The sequence below is a fragment of the Anomaloglossus baeobatrachus genome, chromosome 6 (genome assembly GCF_048569485.1).
Source record: "Anomaloglossus baeobatrachus isolate aAnoBae1 chromosome 6, aAnoBae1.hap1, whole genome shotgun sequence".
NCBI lineage: Eukaryota > Metazoa > Chordata > Amphibia > Anura > Aromobatidae > Anomaloglossus > Anomaloglossus baeobatrachus.
Window position 1 is genome coordinate 562,529,578 of NC_134358.1, and position 16,869 is coordinate 562,546,446.

At 45.5% G+C, this 16,869-nt stretch overlaps 2 protein-coding genes across 2 annotated transcripts in view; one reads left to right on the plus strand and one right to left on the minus strand.

Moving 5' to 3' along the window:
- The first annotated feature begins 80 nt into the window (after window positions 1-80).
- On the plus strand, window positions 81-3,223 carry SELENON (selenoprotein N). Its single transcript, XM_075315734.1, has one exon. It carries the CDS (start codon window positions 81-83, stop codon window positions 1,773-1,775), a length of 1,695 nt encoding a protein of 564 aa, XP_075171849.1. The 3' UTR covers window positions 1,776-3,223.
- An 8,167-nt stretch (window positions 3,224-11,390) lies between these two features.
- Window positions 11,391-16,869, minus strand: part of SEC22C (SEC22 homolog C, vesicle trafficking protein) — a 38,827-nt gene continuing 33,348 nt past the window's right edge. Inside the window, exon 8 of the mRNA XM_075315736.1 lies at window positions 11,391-14,013. Within this exon, the coding sequence (XP_075171851.1) occupies window positions 13,813-14,013 (201 nt within the window). The 3' untranslated portion in view covers window positions 11,391-13,812. The remainder of the gene's footprint in view (window positions 14,014-16,869) is intronic.

Sequence of the window (16,869 nt, forward strand, 5' to 3'; positions counted from 1 at the left end):
TATAGTAGTAATATTCTATATAATATTTCTGATTACCTGTGATGATTTCTTGTATTCATGGTTTCTTCTTATTTTCAGATATGACAACTGATCTTCGCAAAAGGAAAAAAGACGCAGACTTGCACGATGCCGCACACAAAGAAACTTTGGACAAAGAGGAAGTCAAGAAAGAAAAAGCTTCTTCCTTCTGCTTGAAGTGCTTTCGATGGTCGGTGCTCGTTGTGTTGCTCGTGTTCTCGGTGATTGGCGTTCGCTTGTACCGTGACAATGAACTGGTGAAGCGGCAGGAGGCCGGCCTGCGGACTCTGGGAATCGAGGGTCTCCTTCTCTTCTCTTCCCTCGATGCTGACAAGGACATGTACATAAGTCCTGAGGAGTTCAGACCTATAGCCGAAAAATTTACCGGGATCACCCCGGCATTTGACTATGAAGAAGAGGACAACTTGGATCCCAACGGGGAGACACTGACCGTCACCGCGCAGTTTCAGCCTCTGCTCATGGAGACCATGACCAAGAGCAAGGACGGGTTCTTAGGAATCACCAACAGTGCTCTCTCTGGGCTGAGGAACTGGACGACGCCGGTGGTGCCGACCACTGTGTTTTTTGCTCGGTTATTCAAGGCCTTTCTCCCACCAAAAAATAAGGTGGATCTTGGCGATCCTTGGTGGATCATCCCCAGTGAACTCAATATCTTCACCGGATACTTACCCAATAACAGAATTTATCCTCCACCTCCGAAAGGGAAAGAAGTCCTCATCCATAAACTCCTGTCCATGTTTCACCCTCGTCCGTTCATCAAGACCAGGTTTGCACCGCAAGGATCGGTGGCGTGTATCCGAGCAGTCAGCGACTTCTACTATGACATCACGTTTCGGATCCATGCCGAGTTTCAGCTTAACGAGCCACCAAATTTTCCTTTTTGGTTTTCTCCCGGTCAGTTCACCGGCCATGTAGTCCTCTCCAAGGACGCTTCCCATGTGAGATACTTCAAGTTGTTTGTCCCTAATAACCGGACGCTGAATGTTGACATGGAATGGCTGTACGGAGCCAGCGAAAGCAGCAACATGGAGGTGGACATTGGCTACCTGCCCCAGATGGAGTTGGAGTCTTTGGGTCCATCCATCCCGACTGTGGTCTACGATGAAAGCGGAAACGTCATCGATAGCCAGACGTCTGATGGCGAACCTCTAGAATTTGTATTTGAGGAGATAACTTGGGAGTCTGAGATAAGCTGGGAAGATGCTGCCAAGAAACTGGAAGTCACCATGTACCCCTTCAAGAAGGTTTCCTATTTTCCTTTTACGGAAGCTTTTGATAGAGCGTTGGCCGAAAAGAAACTTGTGCACTCTGTCCTACTTTGGGGGGCACTGGACGACCAGTCCTGCTGAGGTTCGGGGCGAACTCTCCGGGAGACCGTCCTGGAGAGTTTGCCCATTCTCGCTCTACTCAACGAGAGCTTCATCAGTAGTTGGTCACTGGTGAAAGAACTCGAGGAACTTCAGAGCAACACAGAAAACAATTCATATGCAACGTTGGCGTCTCTCCACCTGGAGAAATATAACTTTCCTGTGGAGATGATGATCTGCCTTCCTAACGGAACCGTCGTCCATCACATTAACGCCAATTATTTCCTAGACATCACTTCCGTGAAGCCAGAAGAGGTGGACTCCAGCCTGTTCAGTTTCGCCGATGGTTTGGAAGATGTGTCCACTTCTACGTATTTGAGATTTTTGAAGGAAGGGTTGGAGAAAGCCAGACCGTATTTGGAGTCCTAGGTCGAAAATGTATTTTTGGAATTTTTTTAATTGCCTTGTTTTTATTATAGGGTCACCACCAAAATCTTGGTCTGACGCATTGAGGCTTACCTTCCGCTACAGTATTATACGTGTAAGTTCCTCGACTTTGCAGGTACCGTAGTTTTCATTTTATAAGACGCATCGGATTATAGGACGCACCCCAAATGTAGTGTTAAAAAAAGGAAGAAAAAATATGGGGTCTGTCTTATAATCCGGTGGTGTCTTACTGGGGGGGACGGCAGCGTTGGTGAAGTGGGGTCAGAGGAGGCGGGGTGGTGGAGTAGGGGTCGGTGCAGCAGGTGTCCCATGTACTCACTTCAGACAACATCGCTGATAGGCTCTGCTTGCTGCGGGCGGTGAGGCATCCTGAATGTCTGACGTACGGGCTTCAAAAAAATGGCCCCCTGAGGTGGCGCATGTGCAGATGAGATCTAGGTTTGCGATTGAGCCAATAGCTCAATTTGCGCATGCGCCATCGGCTCAATCACAAGCCTAGATCTCCTCTGCGCACTCGCCACCTTCGTGCACCATTTTCCTTAAGTCCACTGCTGGCAGGTCAATGGGCCGGAGCCGGCGTGTGCGCAGATGAGATCTTGAGCCGAGCGCGCCATCTGTGCACGCGCTGACTCCGGGGGCCATTATTTGAAGTGCACACTGCTGACGCTCAGGATGGCAGCCGCTGCCTCACCATCCGCACCGCAGCAGAGCTCTCAGCGCAACGCAGCAGAGTCCACAGTGCATGACAGTACAGCCCGCAGCATCGCCCTTGCCTCTTGTGACCCCTCTCCACCACCCCCAGTAAGCTAAACTTGGCTTATAAGATGCACCCCTCATATTTTTTTTTTCCAAAATTTTTTGAGAGGAAAAGTGCGTCTTATAATCCGAAAAATACGGTAATTACTCTTGGGGTGCAAAACGAGCAGCTTGGGGGCCACATGCCGCCTGTGATATTTTGTGTGAGCACATGATGCACTTATGAAACTTTTATGGTCCCTTACTTTTCGGAGTGCCAAAAAAGAGATCAGGGGACGCCTATTTCAAAGATGGACTCCTACTTATCTGACATACATGACTTCCGTCTGTGCCGAAAGTATCTCAGATGGGAGTACCACCTTATGTCTTATTATAGTCCTTGGATGTGGTATAATCTGAAATTGTCAGGCTCGGAGCAATAAAGATTGTGCACCATTAACCTGGACGCACTTCTTAACCAATTTTGGTTAGGGAATCCGATAAATTAAAAGGAGTAATTTAAAGGGGGTATCCACATCACTAATTGTGCAGCTGTGTGAAGAAATGGTGACACTGCTGATTCCTGGAAAAACAAATGGAGAGGCCAGGACTTTGTATCCCGCTTGTAATTTCATTTTGAAATGATTCCTTTAAAGCGCACCAATCACCAGGATTTTCCTATATAACCAAAAGCCAGTGCTATACTGGCACTATCAGGCTGATTCTATACATACAGTGCTATACTGGCACTATCAGGCTGATTCTATACATACAGTGCTATACTGGTGCTATCAGGCTGATTCTATACATACAGTGCTATACTGGTGCTATCAGGCTGATTCTATACATACAGTGCTATACTGGCACTATCAGGCTGATTCTATACATACAGTGCTATACTGGCACTATCAGGCTGATTCTATACATACAGTGCTATACTGGCGCTATCAGACTGATTCTATACATACAGTGCTATACTGGCACTATCATGCTGATTCTATACATACAGTGCTATACTGGCGCTATCAGGCTGATTCTATACATACAGTGTTATACTGGCGCTATCAGGCTGATTCTATACATACAGTGTTATACTGGCGCTATCAGGCTGATTCTATACATACAGTGCTATACTGGCACTATCAGGCTGATTCTATACATACAGTGCTATACTGGCACTATCAGGCTGAGTCTATACATACAGTGCTATACTGGCACTATCAGGCTGATTCTATACATACAGTGCTATACTGGCACTATCAGGCTGATTCTATACATACAGTGCTATACTGGCACTATCAGGCTGATTCTATACATACAGTGCTATACTGGCACTATCAGGCTGATTCTATACATACAGTGCTATACTGGCACTATCAGGCTGATTCTATACATACAGTGCTATACTGGCACTATCAGGCTGATTCTATACATACAGTGCTATACTGGCACTATCAGGCTGATTCTATACATACAGTGCTATACTGGCACTATCAGGCTGATTCTATACATACAGTGCTATACTGGCACTATCAGGCTGATTCTATACATACAGTACTATACTGGCACTATCAGGCTGATTCTATACATACAGTGCTATACTGGCACTATCAGGCTGATTCTATACATACAGTGCTATACTGGCACTATCAGGCTGATTCTATACATACAGTGCTATACTGGCACTATCAGGCTGAGTCTATACATACAGTGCTATACTGGCACTATCAGGCTGATTCTATACATACAGTGCTATACTGGCACTATCAGGCTGAGTCTATACATACAGTGCTATACTGGCACTATCAGGCTGATTCTATACATACAGTGCTATACTGGCACTATCAGGCTGATTCTATACATACAGTGCTATACTGGCACTATCAGGCTGATTCTATACATACAGTGCTATACTGGCACTATCAGGCTGATTCTATACATACAGTGCTATACTGGCACTATCAGGCTGATTCTATACATACAGTGCTATACTGGCACTATCAGGCTGATTCTATACATACAGTGCTATAGTGGCGCTATCAGGCTGATTCTATACATACAGGGCTATACTGGCACTATCAGGCTGATTCTATACATACAGTGCTATACTGGCGCTATCAGGCTGATTCTATACAGACCTTTAGTTGTCAGTTCGGATGTTTAGGTTTTGAAACACAAGCAAGTAAAGTTAGTAAAATGAGCAGCTTTTTGATTGGCAGCAGCTGCCGTTCAGCTGATAGCTAGGGTGGGTATTCATAGTGATTCCCGCCCCCTGCCTGTCCATCCTCCCCCTGTTATTTATGCTAATTCTATTGTAAAATTGTTTTACTAAGTGACTGGAAGGACCTTTGCTGATGTCATACCCCTTCTGGTCACATGGGTATGACATCAGCACAGCCCCTTCTAGTCACTTAGTAAAACGATTCTATAATAGAATTAGCATAAATAACAGGGGGAGGATGGACAGGCAGGGGGGCGGGAATCACTATGAATACCCACCCCAGCTATCAGCTGATCAGCAGCTACTCATTTTACAATCTTTACTTGCTTGTGTTTCCAAACACTATATATCCGAGTTGACAACTAAAGGTCTGTATAGAATCAGCCTGATAGTGCCAGTATAGCACTGCATGTATAGAATCAGCCTGATAGTGCCAGTGTAGCACTGTATGTATAGAATTAGCCTGATAGTGCCAGTATATCACTGTATGTATAGAATCAGCCTGATAGTGCCAGTATAGCACTGTATGTATAGAATCAGCCTGATAGTGCCAGTATAGCACTGTATGTATAGAATCAGCCTGATAGCGCCAGTATAGCACTGAAAGTATAGAATCAGCTTGATAGTGCCTGTATAGCACTGTATGTATAGACTCAGCCTGATAGTGCCAGTATAGCACTGTATATATAGAATCAGCCTGATAGTGCCAGTATAGCACTGTATGTATAGAATCAGCCTGATAGTGCCAGTATAGCACTGTATGTATAGACTCAGCCTGATAGTGCCAGTATAGCACTGTATGTATAGAATCAGCCTGATAGTGCGAGTATAGCACTGGCTTTAGGTTATATAGGAAAATCCTGGTGATTGGTGCGCTTTAAAGGGGTTGTCCACAACTGGACAATACCTTCTTAAATGCTAGAATATCCCAGATGAAATAGAAAAAAAAACAAACATATACTCCCATCCGAGACCACGCCGTTCCACCAATGTCGGCGCTCCATCTACTAGCAGTCACATGACATTGCATCAGTATTTCTTCAGAGGAGAGTTCTATTGTATAGGAATAGTGAAGGCTGCAGCCGATCAGTGACTTCTGATTGGCTGCAGGGGTCACTTGACATAATGTCGTGACTACTGAAAAAGACGATGCCAACGTCGCTGCAGAGGCCCGACGGGATCACTGACTGGGGAGAGGAACACAGGATGAAATCGGCCTTAGACATTCATTATGTAATTTTTGGGATATGATGTAAATACCCCTTTAAATTGCCCTATTTAGAAGATTATTGTCCTGCCCCCTGGACTCCACCAAACCACTAAGGACTATAGAGAATTATAATGTGGAGGATAGTAAAGTGTTTAGGGTTTTTTTTTCCCAACCCCATGTAAACTATGCACCATCAGAGACGTGATGGGTTAATTCTGCTTCTATGTATTCTATGTGCCAATTTTTTGTATCCTACGGCAGCGGAGAATGGGGATTTCCCCTCCCCCAGACGAGCTGCATTATATGACGGTTTAACCCTAAATTTACTCTTAACGGATTACACCTGACATTCTCTCATGCCGCTCGAGTTCAGGGAGGGGGGAAGAATTTTGTCTCCGTTTTGCTGTTTTTTTTCCTACAAACATTTTTGTATTTTTGTAAGCAAAAGATCCTAGTGGGTGGTCCCATTGTATGTGGGGTCTTTAGTGACTGTAATAATGATCATGGGTTAGGGAACTTGGAGGTGATTGCAGATGTATTATAATGAGATCTTCTGGGTGGTGGGGAGGTCGAGGAAGCCCAGCCGGGAATGGGGCCCTTTTGTTGGCGATACGTAGACGACATTGCACTTTCCCATTTCAGTAGCTCGCCCTTAGACTAATCTAAAAGGAACAGTCTCTGAAAAAAATGTTAGTATGTTAAAACAAGGAGTAGAAAGTGATACTTAGATGCTTTTTTTGTATTGGTCTATTTCTGTTAAGCCCCGCCCCTGAGGAGCTACAAATCTGTCTAAAGGGACCTTCCCATGAGGAACTGAGCTATTTTAGAATTTGGAGTTGATCAATTTTAAGAGTTGGAGAAAACGGATCCGGAGTTCTTTTATTGCATCACCACCTCCGAATCTCGTAACCATGTACGATCACACCATGTAAGACCCGCCTGTTAACGCCATCCTCTCATGTTCCATATGTCCTCCGACATCTAAATGTTTACTTGTTACATTGTACGATGTGAGAATGTCTCAACATGATTAAGTGTTGCTATGCAGAGATAGGATCCGTCCTTAATATAGGACGGCTCTGGACATTTTTATTTTATTTTTTTTTTGTTTTTTTTTATATATGTTTTTAGACAGTTTTACTATTTTTCTATTTCTCTTCTGTCTATTTTAACTATATGTTTAGAATTTTATTATTTTTTTTTTCCTTAAGACACGCCAGAAACACGGGTGCGCTTATATTTATGCAACTGTATTGGGTGTTGAGTTGTCTGACGCTGAGAGAACGCTTGTGCGATTAACCCCTGCCAATCCAATATGGAGCCATGAACTGGCCCTTTAATAAGTGGGAGGGCCATATGCAAATATATATCAGAGGCGGGGCCTTTAAAATGTCACGATTTGAGAAAAAAAAATGTATCTCAGAAAAACTATTAAAAGCACATAACAGCAAATAAGCAAAAAAAGTCTCATTTATTAAAAAATATATATAATATAGGTCAAGGGGGAGGGGCTGTCTGACCTCCAATCAGAACACAGCATTCATTTCATGCTAGAATCTGGCTGCTCAGCAGAGCTCCTCCCCTTTTTGCCTGCACTGGTTTTTATGCTCTTGTTTGATACATTGTTGCTTTTTTTTATATTCCCGCAGACTGGATGGATGATTTTTGCCTTTTCTTAAAGCGTCTGTTCTTTTTGTGACGGTCTGATCGGAAAGTGACTGTGTCGCGGGGTCAGACCCGAGGACCGCCGACAGTTGTTATTTTTAAGAAATGACAAAAAACAATGAATCCTTTCTTGCGGAATTTGATGTTTTTTCGACATTTATAAACGTTTTTTGATTTCCACTTTTTTTATATATATAATTTGATGCATTAATTAATAAAAAATTGATGTGTAATTAATGGTGACTGTTTATTGACCGACCAGATGTTTGTGAAAAATCCTATTTGTCATTCATTTTTGGGGTCTGCATAAAAAAGACTGGGGTCCTATAACCAAATATATAATGTGTCCCCTTTCTGTGCCTTCGCTCGTACCGTCACATGATTCCCGATTTGGGGGTGACGCCTGCCAAATGCTTCTCAAATCCAATTTTTAAATTCTTTGTTTATTTTCAAATGTTTTTAACTGATCAATTGTTACAAATCAAAGTTTAAAAAGTTTAACTCCTTCAGGGATGAGAAGACGGATGAAAATGGAGGAAAATTGGATGACATTAAAGAAAAACCCTCTATTTTTCACAAAGGTAAAAAAGGAAATGGATGTGTGGTTGAGGAGGACCTCCGCTTTTTGGGGAAAACTTCAGTTAGACCCTCTTTTACCGTTGGGGCCTCGTGGGGGCAGCAATATGCTCAGAAAGGGACTTCCGCTTTTTGGGGGAAACTTCAGTTGGACCCCCTTTTACCGTTGGGGCCTCGTGGTGGCAGCAATATGCTCAGAATGAGACCTGCTTTTTGGGGGAAACTTCAGTTGGACCCCCTTTTACCGTTGGGGCCTCGTGGTGGCAGCAATATGCTCAGAATGGGACTTCTGCTTTTTGAGGGGAACTTCAGTTGGACCCTCTTTTACCTTTGGGCTCCATGGCAGCGACATGAGCTGCCTTATGCCATGATGATTCAGTAAGGAAACTATTAAAAAAAAATTGCAATGCTCTTACTGCAAAGAAGACTTCCCGCTAGTTTTTGTTTTTTTCCCCAAAAAGATTTGCAGGAGTCTGGTTCAGTGACCAAGATGGTAGCCCGTGACTGCTGAATCAGAGACCTGCGAACCTCCTCCTACCGTACCTGCCGGCACCTTGCCTGATTATTAACCCTGTCTTGTCGCAATGTTAACGCCGTGAGAACATGAGGGCAGATTCAGTGGTCAGGAAAGTTTAACTGCAGGTGAGGTCACACATAGGTTAGGGACCCCAAAAATAGAGATTACCTTGGCGTTTGGTTTTGGGGATCCTTTGCATTGATCAATACAATGGCTAAACATCTCTTATATTCCTATTATTCATAGCAGTTATGTATATTCCATTTTCATGTTTTTCACTTTTTTCAGACAGTGCATTGTATTTTTCAGTCTAGCATTCCCATAGCAGTTTTGCTTTTCATTATTCCCCTATACATTGTGACTGATGTGCAACTGTTTATCCTATTGTTTAGTTGTATATTTTTGAGTCTTGCACCTTGTTCACACCATTGGTGTTCCAGACGTCCATACTTTATTTACTTCTGAACTCTGGTCCAACATCCTCACCTCTCCATCTCCGGCCTCCCACACAGATTGATAACGGATCTTATGGGATCGTGCAGATCTGACAGTGCGAGGAGCCCCGGGGTATTTTTGTGATCTGCCCCCAACCATTGACCATGTGGAAGACATCAGTAAAGCTCGGGTGTATGGAGAACACATCGGACCAAGCCAACTTTGTGTGCATTTTCATAAATAACAATATGCTCTCTCTATTCCGGCAGCGCTTGCTCCCGCTGTGATGTGGTGTTTTTTGTTTTGTTTTATTTTTTAAAAACAAAAGTGAAAAAAGAGAGAGAACGTTCCCCAATAAAAAAAATAACATTTTGTATCCCTGAGTTTAATATATCAAAATATAACACTATGTTACAGTGCCTTGCGAAAGTATTCAGCTCCCTTGAATTTTGCAACCTTTTCCCACATTTCAGGCTCCAAACATAAAGATAAAATGTTAATGTTCTGGTGAAGAATCAACAACAAGTGACACAATTGTGAAGTAGAATGAAATTTATTGCTTATTTTAAACTTTTTAAAAAAATAAATAACTGAAAATTGGGGCGTGCAATATTATTCATCCCTGTAAGTGAATCCTTTGTAGCGCCCCCTTTTGCTGCGATTACAGCTGCAGTCTCTTGGGGTATGTGTCTATCAGTTTTGCACATGGAGAGGCTGAAATTCTCGCCCATTCTTCCTTTGTAAACAGCTGGAGCTGAGTGAGGTTGGATGGAGGCGTTTGTGAACAGCAGTTTTCAGCTCTTTCCACAGATTCTCGATTGGGTTCAGGTCTGGACTGTGACTTAGCCATTCTAACACCTGGATACGTTTATTTGTGAACCATCCCATTGTAGATTTTGCTTTATGTTTGGGATCATTGTCTTGTTGGATGACAAATCTCCGTCCCAGTCTCAGGTCTTTTGCAGACTCCAACAGGTTTTCTTCAAGAATGGTCCTGTATTTGGCTCCATCCATCTTCCCATCAATTTTAACCATCTTCCCTGTCCCTGCTGAAGAGAAGCAGGTGCAAACCATGATGCTGCCACCACCATGTTTGACAGTGGGGATGGTGTGTTCAGGGGGATGGGCTGTGTTGCTTTTACGCCAAACATATCGTTTGCATTGTGCCCCAATAGTTTGATTTTGGTTTCCTCTGAGCAGAGCACCTTCCTCCACATGTTTGGTGTCTCCAGGTGGCTTGTAGCAAACTTTAAACAACACTTTTTATGGATATCTTTGAGAAATGGCTTCTTCTTGCCACTCTTCCATAAAGGCCAGATTTGTGCAGTGTACGGCTGATTGTTGTCCTATGGACAGACTCTCTCACCTCAGCTGTAGATCTCTGCAGATCATCCAGAGGGATCATGGGCCTCTTGGCTGCATCTCTGATCAGTCTTCTCCTTGTGTGAGATGATAGTTTGGATGGACGGCCGGGTCTTGGTAGATTTGCAGTGGTATGATGCTCCTTCCATTTCTATATAATCGCTTGCACAGGGCTTCTTGGGATGTTTAAAGTTGTGGAAATCTTTTTGTAACCAAATCCGGCTTTAAACTTCTCCACAACAGTATCACGGACCTGGCTGTTGTGTTCCTTGGTCTTCATGATGCTCTCTGCGCTTTACACAGAACCCTGAGACTATCACAGAGCAGGGGCATTTATACGGAGACTTGATTACACACAGGGGCTTATATTTATCATCATCAGTCATTTAGGACAACATTGGATCATTCAGAGATCCTCAATCAACTTCTGGAGTGAGTTTGCTGCACTGAAAGTAAAGGGGATGAATAATATTGCACGCCCCAATTTTCAGTTTATTATTTTTTATAAAAGTTTAAAATAAGCAATAAATATCGTTCTACTTCACAATTGTGTCCACTTGTTGTTGATTCTTCACCAGAACATCAACATTTTTATTTTATTATTTATTTTGATTTTTTTTAACATTTATATTTTATGTTTGAAGCCTGAAATGTGGGAAAAGGTTGAAAAATTCAAGGGGGCTGAATACTTTCGCAAGGCACTGTAAATGACATGAAGACAGCAAAATTACAATAAAAATAATCAAAACTTTATTTACTCTAAAATAATGTAAATTAAATCTACAGCTCAGTACAAAAAAAAAAAAACATCCCCGTGATAAAAGTTCCATCAACAAAACAAGTAAAGGAAGAAAAAAAAAAAAAAAAAAAAAAAGACACGACACAAACCAATTTTTTTATTTCAAAGTCACTGAAATATAAATATATAAAAACCACTGTACAAGTTTCATACTTGCGCGAAGAATCGGATGACCAGGCCATGAACGCTGTAAAACTGAAACCCGAAAATGATCTTCACCATCACACTTCAGTTGGAATTTTTCCCAATTTATTTATTTTTTTTTTTTTTTAGAGGGGTTATCCGAACTTAATAAAAATTGTAAAAAAAAGGCAAATAATGGTAAAAAAAAAATAATAAATCCGGCCCCCCTGAATGGCGTGTCATTGGATGTGCAGTGACATCGTCATTTCTGCTACGGCCGGCGCGGCCCGTCCTGGAGGGCGGGGGTGGGAAAGTGTGCTTGATTTGCCTTCACTGCCATTTTTTTTTATTATGACCAGACAACCCCTTTAAGATTAGGGGACTTTATTTTTTTTTTGACCATTTATCACCAGTTTTATTCCTCATGATGCTGCGAGTTTTCCTTTTATTTGCACATTGTGAACGCCATATCTTGTCCGTCCGTGGCGCGGGGCCGTGGGGGTGATATGGAGGGTCCATACACATGTCATTACCGTAATCCCACCCAAAAGTGGGGTCTTCTGGACTGCGTCGTCTAAACTCCCTCCATATTTAATTCTGGACTATCAGTCTCCTAATCCGGGACTGGGACTGTGTGTGTCTTTCTGGATTAGCAGACGTGTCCAGTTCCCCTTCTCATAGGGAGAGATCACCGGGCCAGAAATCTTCAGGAGGCGGTGGACCTGTAGGGGGCAGATGTCCGGGGTGGAGACCTCTGCTCTTCGGCCGTTCTCCATGTCCCCTGCGTCTGTATACAGGGGGGGTAAGTGACTGGGTTTCACACTAAGGACCCAATTCATGAGCACGTTGCGACATTTTAGCAGAACTTGTGACTTTTAATTCTAAATATTTGAAAAACAAAATGTAAAAGATAAAAAAAGCATTTATTTTTCACAAGATTCATAAACCACATGCGCTGGCTTCAAGAATTTTTTAGATGAGGGGGGGGGGGGGGGGGGGTGCAAGAAAATGAACATATCATAGACCAAAAAAATGAAACTGATGAATTAGGTAAAAAGTGTGGCAATTACTCTCTGGTATCAGCCTGAATGTCACCAGATAAATTAGTACACCCTATTTGTGTAGAACGTCTTACACACTAGTGTCCCTATGATATTGGGGGACAAGTGGACACCCCCGTACAAGACTGTCGGCGGATACATATGAAATAGTGCAATCTGATGAAGAATCCAGTGTGACTTCTACTGTGGACAACAGGATCCAAGGGGGTATTAAATACTAGAGAGACATGTACTGCCCCCCGATGGCCATGAGAAGAAAACAAAAACAACAATCAATAAAAACAAGTTCTCTAGTGGCCAATGAACAGCACCTTTTAATGGCCATAGTACAGCACCCTCTAGTGGCCAGTGAACAGAGCCCCCTATTTGCCATAGTAGAGCCCCCTCTAGCGGCCATAGTAGAGCCCCCTCTCGTGCTTGGTCCAGCTGCAGCACCCTCTATTGGCCAGTGAATAGAGCCCCCTATTGGCCATAGTAGAGCCCCCTTTAGTGGCCATAGCACAGCACCCTCTAGAGGCCAGTGAATAGCGCCCTTTAATGGCCATACTACAGCACCCTCTTGTGCCCTATTTATAAGCCTCGTCCAGCTGCAGCGCCCTCTAGTGGCCATAGCACAGCGCCCTCTAGTGGCCATAGCACAGCGCCCTCTAGTGGCCATAGCACAGCGCCCTCTAGTGGCCATAGGACAGCGCCCTCTAGTGGCCATAGCACAGCGCCCTCTAGTGGCCATAGCACAGCGCCCTCTAGTGGCCATAGCACAGCGCCCTCTAGTGGCCATAGCACAGCGCCCTCTAGTGGTCATAGCACAGCGCCCTCTAGTGGCCATAGCACAGCGCCCTCTAGTGGCCATAGCACAGCGCCCTCTAGTGGCCATAGCACAGCGCCCTCTAGTGGCCATAGGACAGCGCCCTCTAGTGGCCATAGCACAGCGCCCTCTAGTGGCCATAGCACAGCGCCCTCTAGTGGCCATAGCACAGCGCCCTCTAGTGGCCATAGCACAGCGCCCTCTAGTGGCCATAGCACAGCGCCCTCTAGTGGCCATAGCACAGCGCCCTCTAGTGGCCATAGGACAGCGCCCTCTAGTGGCCATAGCACAGCACCCTCTAGTGGCCATAGCACAGCGCCCTCTAGCGCCCTATTTATAAGCCTGGTCCCGCTGCAGCGCCCTCTGGTGGCCCTATGTATAATGACTGAGTTTAGGCGTCAGATACAAAGTTTTTTTTGTAATTTCATTTCTAAAAAACAATAAATAAATCTGTGTATAAATAAGCGTCCGTCCTGGGTCACACCCCGCAGTCCGTGTGTCTGTCCTCGGTCACACCCCGCAGTCCGTGTGTCTGTCCAGCCGCCTCCGCGTCGTGATCTGCACCGCAGCCAGGAACGCCACCAGGACGTGGAAGCCGATCTGCCAGGGGCTGCGCAGCCCGTACAGGAAGAGGTTACACCCGCCGATCACCAGGAACAGCGCCCAGGACTTCAGCACGCGGGCCGGAGAGAAGACCACGTACAGGTAACACTGCGGAGCACAGAGCACAGCGTCAGCACAGCAACCACACATCTACTGAGTGCAATGTACTGCTTTCTGTTATCAGCCCAGGCAATTGTACTGTTTAACCCCTTCCTGACTGTACAGCTTTTCACAATTTCATTTCCCCCTTTCCTTCTTCCAAGAGACAGAACTTATTTTACTGTCATATAACAAGAAAAGGAACTAATAAGATTCATCCAACTTCATAGGTTGTGTCTCAGCTCGTTCTCACAATCAGGATCTCTGCTTGCTTGGTTTGTTACAATGTATCAGTGCAGGGGACATGTATCAGTCTGGGGTCCGGGCTGGTGGATTGTTACAATGTATCAGTGCAGGTGACATGTATCAGTCTGGGGTCCGGGCTGGTGGAGTGTTACAATGTATCAGTGCAGGGGACATGTATCAGTCTGGGGTCCGGGCTGGTGGATTGTTACAATGTATCAGTGCAGGTGACATGTATCAGTCTGGGGTCCGGGCTGGTGGGTTGTTACAATGTATCAGTGCAGGTGACATGTATCAGTCTGGGGTTCGGGCTGGTGGAGTGTTACAATGTATCAGTGCAGGTGACATGTATCAGTCTGGGGTCCGGGCTGGTGGAGTGTTACAATGTATCAGTGCAGGTGACATGTATCAGTCTGGGGTCCGGGCTGGTGGAGTGTTACAATGTATCAGTGCAGGTGACATGTATCAGTCTGGGGTCCGGGCTGGTGGAGTGTTACAATGTATCAGTGCAGGTGACATGTATCAGTCTGGGGTCCGGGCTGGTGGAGTGTTACAATGTATCAGTGCAGGTGACATGTATCAGTCTGGGGTCCGGGCTGGTGGAGTGTTACAATGTATCAGTGCAGGTGACATGTATCAGTCTGGGGTCGGGGCTGGTGGAGTGTTACAATGTATCAGTGCAGGTGGCATGTATCAGTCTGGGGTCCGGGCTGGTGGAGTGTTACAATGTATCAGTGCAGGTGACATGTATCAGTCTGGGGTCCGGGCTGGTGGAGTGTTACAATGTATCAGTGCAGGTGACATGTATCAGTCTGGGGTCCGGGCTGGTGGAGTGTTACAATGTATCAGTGCAGGTGACATGTATCAGTCTGGGGTCCGGGCTGGTGGATTGTTACAATGTATCAGTGCAGGTGACATGTATCAGTCTGGGGTCAGGGCTGGTGGAGTGTTACAATGTATCAGTGCAGGTGACATGTATCAGTCTGGGGTCCGGGCTGGTGGATTGTTACAATGTATCAGTGCAGGTGACATGTGTCAGTCTGGGGTCCGGGCTGGTGGAGTGTTACAATGTATCAGTGCAGGTGACATGTATCAGTCTGGGGTCCGGGCTGGTGGAGTGTTACAATGTATCAGTGCAGGTGACATGTATCAGTCTGGGGTCCGGGCTGGTAGAGTGTTACAATGTATCAGTGCAGGTGACATGTGTCAGTCTGTGGTCCGGGCTGGTGGAGTGTTACAATGTATCAGTGCAGGTGACATGTGTCAGTCTGGGGTCCGGGCTGGTGGAGTGTTACAATGTATCAGTGCAGGTGACATGTATCAGTCTGAGGTCCGGGCTGGTGGAGTGTTACAATGTATCAGTGCAGGTGACATGTATCAGTCTGGGGTCCGGGCTGGTGGAGTGTTACAATGTATCAGTGCAGGTGACATGTATCAGTCTGGGGTCCGGGCTGGTGGAGTGTTACAATGTATCAGTGCAGGTGACATGTATCAGTCTGGGGTCCGGGCTGGGGGATTGTTACAATGTATCAGTGCAGGTGACATGTATCAGTCTGGGGTCCGGGCTGGTGGAGTGTTGCAATGTATCAGTGCAGGTGACATGTGTCAGTCTGGGGTCCGGGCTGGTGGAGTGTTACAATGTATCAGTGCAGGTGACATGTATCAGTCTGGGGTCTGGGCTGGTGGAGTGTTACAATGTATCAGTGCAGGTGACATGTGTCAGTCTGGGGTCCGGGCTGGTGGAGTGTTACAATGTATCAGTGCAGGTGACATGTATCAGTCTGGGGTCCGGGCTGGTGGAGTGTTACAATGTATCAGTGCAGGTGACATGTATCAGTCTGGGGTCCGGGCTGGTGGAGTGTTACAATGTATCAGTGCAGGTGACATGTATCAGTCTGGGGTCCGGGCTGGTGCATTGTTACAATGTATCAGTGCAGGTGACATGTGTCAGTCTGGGGTCCGGGCTGGTGGAGTGTTACAATGTATCAGTGCAGGTGACATGTGTCAGTCTGGGGTCCGGGCTGGTGGAGTGTTACAATGTATCAGTGCAGGTGACATGTATCAGTCTGGGGTCCGGGCTGGTGGATTGTTACAATGTATCAGTGCAGGTGACATGTATCAGTCTGGGGTCCGGGCTGGTGGAGTGTTACAATGTATCAGTGCAGGTGACATGTATCAGTCTGGGGTCCGGGCTGGTGGAGTGTTACAATGTATCAGTGCAGGTGACATGTATCAGTCTGGGGTCCGGGCTGGTGGAGTGTTACAATGTATCAGTGCAGGTGACATGTATCAGTCTGGGGTCTGGGCTGGTGGAGTGTTACAATGTATCAGTGCAGGTGACATGTATCAGTCTGGGGTCCGGGCTGGTGGAGTGTTACAATGTGTCAGTGCAGGTGACATGTATCAGTCTGGGGTCCGGGCTGGTGGAGTGTTACAATGTATCAGTGCAGGTGACATGTATCAGTCTGGGGTCCGGGCTGGTGGATTGTTACAATGTATCAGTGCAGGTGACATGTATCAGTCTGGGGTCCGGGCTGGTGGAGTGTTACAATGTATCAGTGCAGGTGACATGTATCAGTCTGGGGTCCGGGCTGGTGGATTGTTATAATGTATCAGTGCAGG